The 10,883-nt window shown below is 44.4% G+C and overlaps 1 protein-coding gene across 3 annotated transcripts in view; it reads right to left on the reverse strand.

The window, feature by feature from the left end:
* TGS1 (trimethylguanosine synthase 1) overlaps positions 1–10,883 on the reverse strand; it is a 51,560-nt gene that overhangs the window by 30,005 nt on the left and 10,672 nt on the right. For 2 of the 3 annotated variants that reach the window (XM_006032432.2, XM_025214181.1), the window contains 4 exons: positions 9,977–10,829; positions 8,627–8,750; positions 7,533–7,619; positions 3,799–3,973 (listed from right to left, as the gene is read on the reverse strand). In XM_006032432.2, the coding sequence (XP_006032494.1) occupies positions 3,799–3,973; positions 7,533–7,619; positions 8,627–8,750; positions 9,977–10,829 (1,239 nt within the window). The remainder of the gene's footprint in view (positions 1–3,798; positions 3,974–7,532; positions 7,620–8,626; positions 8,751–9,976; positions 10,830–10,883) is intronic. The other variant, XM_025214182.1, reaches the window with a different exon arrangement.

A 10,883-nucleotide genomic window follows, 5' to 3' on the forward strand; every position in this document is an offset into this window, starting at 1 on the left:
TTGAACCCCATCCTATTCTCGTCTGCCCACTTTTGTAGTCTGTCTAAATCTAGTTGCAGCCTCTCTCTCCCTTGAACTGTGTCCACCTTGCCCCACATCTTAGTGTCATCAGCAAACTTGGACAACGTGCTTTCCAACCCCTCATCCAAGTTGCCGATGAAGATGTTAAACAGTGCGGGCCCGAGGACCGAGCCTGGGAGACCCCACCGCTCACATCTCGCCAGGCTGAGTACAACCCGTCCACCACTACATTCTGGGTGCGCCCCATCAGCCAATTTTTTACCCGTCCAACTGTGTAGGCATCAATGCCACAGTCACTTAATTTATTGATGAGGATGGGGTGAGAGACAGTGTCAAAGGCCTTCTTAAAGTCTAGAAAGACTATGTCCACAGCAACACCATTATCCATGGATTTAGTTACTTCGTCGTAAAAAGGCAATCAGGTTGGTCTGGCAGGACCTGCCTTTGGTGAACCCATGCTGATTGCCCCCGAGCATGATCTCCCCTGCAGGTCCCCCCACAGATGTGCTCCTTGATGATCCTCTCCAAACGCTTCCCGAGCGCCGAGGTGAGGCTTACAGGCCTATAATTACTTAGGTCCTCCTTCCTCCCCTTCTTAAAAATAGGGACCACATTAGCCAGTTTCCAATCCCCCAGCACCTGGCCAGATGACCACAAATGCTCATACAGCCGGGCCAAAGGCTCCGCAACAACCCCTGCCAGCTCCCTCAACACCCTTGGGTGGAGAGCATCTGGACCTGCAGATTTAAAAATGTCTAGCCCTTCCAGAAGATCCCTAACTACATCTGCACTGACTGAAGCATGGCTCATAGTCAGAGGCATGGCTCTCTGAAGCAGCTAGTATTTAAATGTACCACTCTGCCATGCCCTCAAGCCTACCTTTAGACTAATGCAGTTAACCACCTCTTTGATATGTAATACGACGGCACAGATTTCTTAACAATCTGAAACACAATCTACGTGTACAAGACATGCCTAAGTAGCACATTTAAGGCAGACTTGTGTAATTCATTATATTTCTTTTTGTTTATGTAAAACTTGTTCACATACATAGGTACTTTTTAATTAGCGCTTCATTTTCTGATCTGCACCTAAAGAGTATAGGTAAATTAGTATCATATGTTAAGTTCCTGGAACGTACCTGAGGCACATGCTTAGAAAAGAAAAAAATCTTCAAAGTGGAACTTTGGTTAAAAACAGCAAAATACTCTATCCAAAGTCAACAATAGCTCCCTGATTCTTCAGAGTTACATGCATGCTTCTGCGAATATTACTATAACTGCTGTTGTGGGATTAGGCGTAGGTCAGCAAGAAAAAGCTCTCCCCTAGAAAGCTTCAGGAAGTCTACAGGTATTTTCAAATAACCACCACATTTCTTTCTTAATTCCCCAAAACAGTATTCACTTCTGAATTAAACTGACCTCAGGTGTAGGATGGACCATGTACAAGCCCAGAATCAGTGACAGGGTTAAGGTTCAAAATACCACAAAGCCTGTTGATGCTAGAAAACACTATTTTGCAACTGGCAAGCTGGAAATACTTCTCAGCTCTAGCTGAAAGTGAGGCACCAGATTTTAAAAGGACAGGTTCAACTAAGAAAAAAAAACAAATCACTTGTAAACAAGTTATTTTTCTCCCCATTGTTAGGGCAGAGGCACAGTATATAGTATGTGTAAATAACTCAAGGATAAATACACGTGAAAAACACTGAAATTATCAAAACAATACACCATTAGGGGTGCACCAATAGAGATTTTTGGGGCCGATACCAACAGTCAATTTTTAAGGAGGCATATTGGCTGATACTGATCCGATTTACAATACCAGCTAGGCACCTTAGAGAGCTGTGTGCAGCTGGTAAGTTTGTTGTGGTGGAAGGGGAGGGGGGACAAAAGGGGTGTGGGCCCCCCCCCCCCCCCCCCGTGGTGAGGAAGAAGTGGGACTGGGGCAGGCAATTGCTACCCATCCAGGGTGGGCTGGGTGCAGGGTGAAGCTGTGGCTTGTCCAGGGGGTGCGGCTCCTGCCACCGCATGCCACTCATCCAGGAGCTGCTGGTCCAGCACTTGCCCACTCATCTGGCAGCTCCTGCCACTGCTCCTGCTGCTCATCTGGGAGGGCATGGGTCGGGCGTGTGCCCCTGGATTTGCATGGGGCAGTGAAGTACACTACTGAACAAATGAGGAACCTATAGAGATGTAATGCCTTTTATAGAAATTAGCTGTTAAACAGGTGTTTTTAATAAAAAAAGTAAAGAAACAAAATGCTGAAGATTGTAGTACTGTTTTTAACCACCTTCTTAACAGAAGTACTCTTAATTAAGCTTTAGAGCAGGGGTTGACAATTATTTGAGCCTGAGGGCCACAAAGGGAGTTTTGATGAGTGATTGCAGGCCAGGTCAGCTTCCCTTCCCTCCTCCCAATGCAACAACTCACCAAAACCACTTATAGGGTTTTGGGTGGGGAGGGAGCAGTAGTCAGGAGTGGGATGGCTGTGATCTGCTCCCTGCATACCTAGCCCTGCAGTGGTGGTGGTGGTGATTTATGGAGGTGTGTAAGGAGTGGGAGGGGAGGGAGGATGAGGCCCACTTGGCCCATGGCTGCCCTCACAGTGCTCTGTGTGGGGCCAAGCCATAGGAGCAGCTGCGGACCGAGCAAGCTCCATTGCACATAGCTGCTGGCAGGGCAGTTCCTGGTGCAGCTGCAGCCAGCTGGGTGCTGTTCCCCTCTCCCTTGCCTCTAGCAGGAGCTGTCCAGCTGAAACTTCCCCCCCCCCAGCCTGCCCACCCAGAGTGGCACAGCAAGGGTGGGAGTGGGAGGAGCCACTGCTGGAGGTGAAGGGAGCAGAGTAATACCCAGCTGGCTGCAGCCACACTGGGAACAGCCCTGTTGGAAGCTGTGCATGCTTGTTAGGGCCCAGGTCGGCAGGGGTGTTCTGCTCCGCTCACTTCCAGCTGTGGCTCCTCCTCCTGTCCCTGCTGCGTTGCTCAGGCGAGGGGGAAGCTTCAGCCAGATGGCTCCTGCCCCAATGCATGGGGCTCCGGCTCTAGCTCCCAGTCGCCTTCCACCTGCTCTGCCCACCCACAAGTGGCTGCTAATCATGCTGGGTGAGTGGAGTGGATGGAAGGCAGTTGGGAGCTGAAGCCGAAGCCCTGCATGCTAGGGACTGAAGCTCCCCCCAGCTTGGAGCAGAACAGCCCCACAGGGGCAAGAGAGGGGCCACAGCTGGAGGCGAGGGGAGCAGAACAGCTCCACTGGCCCAGGCCCTGACTCGTTCCCAATGCGGCTGCAGCTGGCCATGTGTTGCTTTACTCCCCTCACCTCCAGCAGTGTCTCCTCCTCCCACCCCTGGCGCACCACTCTGAACAGGTGGACAACAGGTTGGTTGACTCATGCTGGAGGCAAGAGAAGTAGAGCAGTACTGGGAACAGCCCCGTCAGAAGCTGTGTGAGCTGGGTGGGGCCTGGACTGGCAGGTGTGGGTGGAAGTGCGGCACGGGCTGCTCCAGCAGGAGCGGGTGGGGCTTAGCCCCATGCGAAGGGCCAATGGGCAGCTGTGGGCTGGCTCTAGCCAGTTGTCAGGCTCAATCCAGCCCACAGGCCGTATACTGACCACCCCTACTTTAGAGAAAGGCTGACACTTAGCCACATGAGTTCACACGATCTATTCTGGCCAGAAAGTTTTTGTTTTTATAGTTCAACAATGCCAGAACAAATATATCTATGGAAATGAGATTAATTTGACATATTGATGCTAATAATTAAATACATAACATTTATACCTTCTTCAACGTTTTATTTTTTTGGTAAGGCAACATTTCAGATTCCTGTGTAAAGAAGATGTGCGTGTTCTTGCTCCTGACGGGTTTGCGCAAGTCCAAGAACCTGGATTTGAGTTTTGCATTTTTTTCCAGGTACCGCACCTTTCTGTGGTTAAAGTCTTCAATTCCCCCATACCTGCAGTTCAAACAAATTGATTAAGTGAGCCATTGTTTAACTTCAACATGGCTTATTTTATATAGGAAAGATTTAATTATAGTGCAAATTTCTGGAGAAAGGCAACAAGATGCAGAACTGGTATTAATCTATGAGCAGCAGGGTGGATAAAAATCAACAATTTAAAAAAGTAAAAATAAAATCAGATTTTTTATTTGAATCAGATTTTTTTAAGATGCTTTTTTAACGAAACAAACCTATATAAAGATAGTTTTAATTTAAGATAAGTTAAAGCTCAAAGATATGATCATGGAATAGGGATTACAACTTCTAATTATATACTATTTGAGACAATCTATTCATGTCACCTTTTTAGAAAAGTTTTATAAATAGGTCACAGCAGGCTGTGGACTATATTGTGGGCCCAATCTTATGGGTTCCTAGAGGCTCCTCTACAGATTAGTAAAGAAAACCACTCTACTCAATGGGACTTAGGGCTCAGTCTAGATGATCCCATTAAGCATCTCTGTGATAATTAGTTTCAGTTCTCAGACTGTGGATTTGTGTCTTGAGAGATGACATCCTTGTTAACAGCAGCATACGGAGAGCTAGGGACAGACATTCAAAAAACCCGAGCCTGAATTGATTCAATATCTGCAGGTTCGTCTAACCTGCATAGGTTGAACTGATTTGCAAGTGAACAAACATTCATTTTTAATTCCGGAAATGCAGGCACATGTCTGCAGTGGCTCAGGCTAGAAGCTGGGGGGCACTAGAGCAAACCCTCCCTTCTCTTGCTCAGCAGCTGCAAGGCCCGAGAAAAGCTGACCTGGGGGCGTGGCCAGGCACTGGCAGGCTGCTAAGTTTGATTGTGGAGAGATTTAAAACCCTGCCCTGGCCTGCAGGGACCCCAGCCAGGCTATGCAGGGGGGGCGGGGGAAGAAGCCTTGCTAGGCTTGTACCCCACTGCTGAAAGGGGGCAGAGGGGGATTAAACTCCCGCCTCCCCTCTTGGACATGGGGACCCCAGCTGGCTGAGCAACGTGCTGCTTGGGCTGGCTTGGAGGCACTGGCAGGCCTGGAGCCCAGCAGCCACCTGCCACAGGGGCTTTGCAGTCCCCACCGCACCCCTGTCCTATGCAGCACTTGCTGGCTGCAGCCGCACCACAGGCTGTGCACTGGCTAGAGCTGGTGACTCTTCTGCCTCTCTTGTCCTCAGCTGTTGCCACTGCTGCTAGACAGCTCTGGGTGGGTGGGTAGAAGCTTTAGCCCCACAGCTTCTGCCCATGGAGCTGCATGGAGCTCTGGCTGCTTTCCACCCCCCACTGCCCCCCTGCAGGGGCTGCTCATTATGCCTGGTAGGTGGAAAACAGCCAGAGCTGGAGCCAGACCTGCAGAGACTGGACAGAAGCTGCCAGGCTAAAGCTTCCACCCACTCACCCAGAGGTGCGTGCTGTGGGAGAAGCAGGAGCTGCAGCTGGAGTGAGGGAAGCAGAACAGCTCTGCTGAGCCCAGCCAGCGTGCACCTTCCCCTTGCCTCCAGCGGCTACTGCTCCTCTCCCTCCCACTCCTGTCCTGCTGCGGCACTCCCAGTGGTGGCGGGGGGGAAGGGGGTAGCTTTAACCCGGCAGCTTTTGCTCAGAGCGTGGAGATCCAGCTCCAGCTGCTTTCCACCTGCTCCCCCAGCAGGAGTTGCTCAACATGCTGGGCGGCCAGTAAGGAAGTTAAAAACTATCATTAAACTGCTGCCAAAAAAAAGGAAAACATGCGCTCAGTTATGGAAACCAACTATGAAGTTGATTACATGCAGCCAACACTAAGCCTGGACTATAAAACACATGGCCTATGTTGGGCAAGGAAGCATACTGATGGGAAGTTTCCCCCCCCCCCCAACGTTTTATTAAAAAAAAACCAAAACCTCTTACACATATTTACAGATGTGAAACATTATATTATCCTACAAAGCCTCATAACATTAACTCCTTCTTGCCTGTTAACAGTTCACAATAACAACATTATCTCATCCCACAACTATTCCTACCTTCCCCTCTCTCACGCCACCATATCAGGTACTACTCAACTGAATACATATTTCCATTTATCTTTCCACCACATCTCCTTCCTTTTACTCTCATCTTCCTCCTCATCATTCCTTTGCATGTAATATTTGAAACACTGATGGGGACCTACCACAAGGACAGGCTAATGTAGCCCATGTGAATAAGATATAAGTTAATGCCAATTCAACATAGTCCTCCTCAGCACTGATTCTTTTCCAAATCATGGTGAGCTACTACAGAGAATACATTTTAACTTCCCTAAATAGTTCACCCAGAATCCCTGTCACCCCCTCTCTCAGCTTATCGCATATGATTAGTGTGGCCCCAACCTCCCTGAGGTGGAGCTAGATCAGGGGGCCTGTGCCTCATCTACATATAAATTTTTGAAGGATCCCAGAACTCATGACAAGAACACCACGTTTTAGTTATGGCTGGGGGGGGTGGTAATTAGCATGCCAATTCTTTGTTGGGGGTATCTGGAGTACACACACACTGAGCAGTGTTGACCTGTGGGGCTGCCATGGCTTGAAATGCTGTTGAATCCGCTGAGGCCCAGTTATATATATATATATATATCACAAACTATGCATGTATTAATCCGAAACCAAAAGGCTCTTGATTTACCACACAGTTCATTGGGCTGAGCCCCAGCAGATTTAAAAGCATGCTTCTTAAAAGTGTGTTTATGGAGTACCTGTGCTAAAACTTGCAGCAGTTTCAAAAAGGTAAAATGCATCATTTCTGGATGAACTAGATATATAGGTACTACATATAAATTACTACAGGTATATTTATTTCAAAGTCAGTGTTTTCATATTTGTCCCTCACTTCCATGTGCTCAGGGAGAGCAGTGTCTGACAGTAAGGAGATGGGGGAAACAAAGGGAAGAAGTTTGGGGGGAGGCAGACAACAAAGGGCTGACCCCCCAGATTTATTTTCCCTGGTATAGCAGTGGGAGGGGCGACAAGGCAAACCTCCAATAATTAGATACTTAGAACATGATAACTAATTTATACATTTTCCATATATAGAATCTAATTAATGTGGGGGGTGGGGAGTGCCTTATATTCAGGGTTGTATGTATTTGAGCAACTAGTAAATGGCAGAGCCTTACTCAGTAATAACACAAATGTGTGTGTTTCAATGTACATTAGTGATACCTTACAGAATTCTTGGAGCAACTTACAATCAACTCTACACTAGGTGAAACCAAATCAATACCATGCACTGCCAAAGTTATAATCCATATAATTGAAAATAAAGGCTGCCTACACACATGCTCAGGGTTGGGGGCATTTTAATTAGGCATTCCCTGGAGAGCCGCTCTAATTAAAAAGCCACAGCGTCATGTGTATTAAGCCACTGCATGTTTACCAATGGCCACAGGGCGCTTTAACTAAAGTTTATTTAATGAGCTTTAGTTAAAGTGCCTCAGCTAAGGCAGCTAACATGTAAAAAGGAGCCAATTTTCTGTGAAGATGTGAATTTTTTGTTAATAATGAATTTGTTTGTAAGACGTACTTTTCTCCGGTACCATGTTTGAGTCCTAGCAGACAACATGTTTCCTCAGGATCGGCCACAGGGTTTTCATCTGCATCTAATTCATGGCTATAAGAAACGTAGACAATGTCAGAAAGAAAAGCACTTTCTCTTCTTTCCTAAGAATGAAAAGTTCTAATTAGCACTGGCAGATTTCATAGCCTTCACTCTTACAAACATTTTTACGACCGTGTCAGTAAGAAACCCAAACAATTAAGATAGTTTAATATACCCAGCCATAGACTACATATACAATGGCATTCCGATATATATAATTATGCCAATCACAAAATAAACATGACCAATTCACACGAATTGGGAAAACTAGCTTTTCCTACCAAACAGTGCAAGCACTTCTCATTCCTGTGCCACAGGGATGATCAGCATGCCCTCTTAGAATAACTTCCCAGAGCAGCTCAACATACGAAGATATCATCCAAACGGACATATTGGAAATGTGAGACATTTCTCCAACTACTGTCTTTGCCTATTTTTCATTACTTTGTTGCAAACAAACTTTATAAATTTGGCAAAACTAATTCAATTACCAGCAGGGCAAGTTAAATTCTGGCTCTGGCTTCACAAAATCTTTCAGCTTTTGAGGAATTTAAGAAGAACTGCCTATTACAGGCTTTGTAAAGTGCTATGCATGTTGCTGGTATTGAAACACAGATAATTCAAGACAAATAGTTCCTAAAAGGTTATTTACCAATCCAGGTTCAGCAACTAAACAAGTAACAGATTATGTAATATCGTTCCCATCCTTTATTCCAGGCCAATAGAGAGACAGATTTTTATGTCAACTGCATTTACACAAACAAGTATGTTCCATTCAATTTAACAGCCCCAATGTAATATTTTTTATGGAATAAGGTAGAGAAGAAACTTCCACCCGAGACAGAAGCTCCAACCTGCCTAGTAGGGCATTAAAGGCAGCAACCAGATTTACATAATCCCCAGGAGCCCCAGTGAGATTCAGGGTCTCATTTTCCTAGGAGATGTTCAAATACAAAGACAACATGGAAACAGGTTTCAGAAGTTTAAAAAAAAAAAAACCCATCTAAAGTATTACTTACCTCCTTTTGACTTTGGCATGTCTATGTTCAGGAGGCTCTTCTTCCTCTTCATCATCTTCATTCTCATGACTCTTGTGAAAATGCCCTTCATTACTAGAATTTGGTCTAAGCGAGTCCTGTGAATCTAAAGATGCATACAGACTGCATTGTTTTTGCTTATCTAACAATCTCTTGTCTAGTTTTCAAAAATGTTTTGGGATCTTTATGCTTCATTTTTCCTTTCATTTTTCCAGTGTTATTCTGACAAATAATACTCTAGAACCAAGCACATATAGCTTTACTTCTATTCATTCTGAGTCACAAATATATTAATACAAATTTTCAGCATTGCTGCTTTGTTGTATAGGGTCTTTACTATGATGGACAACAGTAATTTTGGTGTGTCCAAACTGTCCCTGAAAATGAAAAGTTTCTATATAGTACAAATTGCTTTCCCTTCCTTTTTATCTGCAAGTTAGTTAGGATTGTAATACTCTGCCTCCTCTTAATGACAGACAGCAAGCCTGCACTGGCAATGCAGGGATGCAGGTTGCAGAACTTGAAGCAATGCAAGACAATCACACCTTCTAAAAGTAGTGTTATTTCTTGCCCTCTTCTACCCCCAGCATGACTCTAGTGCATAAACTAAGGGTGAGCTGCAAAAAGTAGAACAGAGGGTAGCAAGCAAACACTCCCAGTATTTACAGGGATAAATAGCGTCATTGTCCTTGACAATATTTAAAAATAAATTGGTACTTATCCTAGTCATTAACTGTGGCTTGCACAACACTACAAGCTCTACTTAATAGTTTATGATTAATAAACAGCTTATCAGGCAGAAACTAAAAGGCAGACAGGTGTTATTACTTTTGTAAAAATTAGATTTTCAGGTATAACTTTTTTTTGATCAGAAAGAAAACATCTGTAAATGCCTGCTTCTTCCCTGAGGCCTAATGAAGAATGCCACACATTCAAAACTTGTCTAACTTAATCCCAACCATGCAGTTGGTCCAATAAAAATCACCCTGAAAATTCTTTCACTTATTCCTTTCATTTATATCAAAGAAATAAAATAATGTTATTATTTCACCACTATATCACCATTTTTCTAGTTCATTCAGGAGAGTTACGAAGATATGCCTTTTACCCTAAGAACTGACACTTTCAGTATAAAGATCTAAGAGGAATGATATGAGGCTCCTAGTTAATTAAAGAAGGGGAAAAGAAAAAAGAATTACTGGTATGTAGTCAATTATTCTACAAAATATCATTCTCCATTCATAAACTGAGTAATGAAGACAGAGTCAAGGTCAGCTCTTGTGTTATATACATCCATTTAGAGGAATATTACTAAAATCAATCTATACTGACCTGACTGGTTTGTACTTTTATTTTCAGAAGATGCACTTCTTTTCTTGGTTCCTCCATCACTCGGTTCTCTCTGGCTGGAACCACAAGGACACTGCTTTTCATTGCTAGCTGAATTCAGATTTTGATGGCCATTGTAAATTACTGATTTGCTTTGCTTCACTTCTGAATTTAGATTTATTTTATTTATCCCAGAAAGTATTTCATTATGGGACTCATTACATGAACTAGGGTTTTCTTCACAGTTAAGCTTGCAGGGAGGATCAGAGGGAAGAGACGAGTCTAGAACTTGACTACATTCAGCATCTGTGCTAACAAAGTCCACTGCTTCTTGTGGATCTATTTCCACATGAGTTTCTGTGCCATCAGTACATGACCTGTCAATACTCCAGCCTTGACTTCTCCAGTAATTAAACTGTTCCCAGTAATACCAGTATTGTTCTGTATAATGCTGCTCCCACTTTTCCTTTGTGTCAGGAGAGTTCCAAGGCTCAGCTACAGGTGTAGCATCTAACAACTCTAGTTCTTTGTGCTTCTCTAGCCAACTTTGCCACAAAAGGCCTTCTCCATACTCACTCCAGTACTTTTCCCATTTCTCTTTAAGTTCACTGGCTGAAGCATCACTATCAGGGGAACCTGTGGTTTTACAGTTTTCTTCAGTCAGAATCTTGCACTTGTTTATCTCCTCAGTTTGCTCTGTGGCTAAAGCTGGATCATCTGAAACAGACTGGTTAAGGACTTCACAATCTTCTGCCTGAGTTTCCTGCATGATTTCATACGAGTGTTTTTGACGCAATTGTTTCTTTGACATTTTCTTCTTCTTCATCTTGCTTCTCTTTCTGCAATTTTCTGTACCCTCAAATTAAAAAAAAAAAATATCATAAATATTATAAATTAACAATTCAGGAAT

The sequence above is a fragment of the Alligator sinensis genome, unplaced genomic scaffold (assembly GCF_000455745.1).
Source record: "Alligator sinensis unplaced genomic scaffold, ASM45574v1 scaffold999_1, whole genome shotgun sequence".
NCBI lineage: Eukaryota > Metazoa > Chordata > Crocodylia > Alligatoridae > Alligator > Alligator sinensis.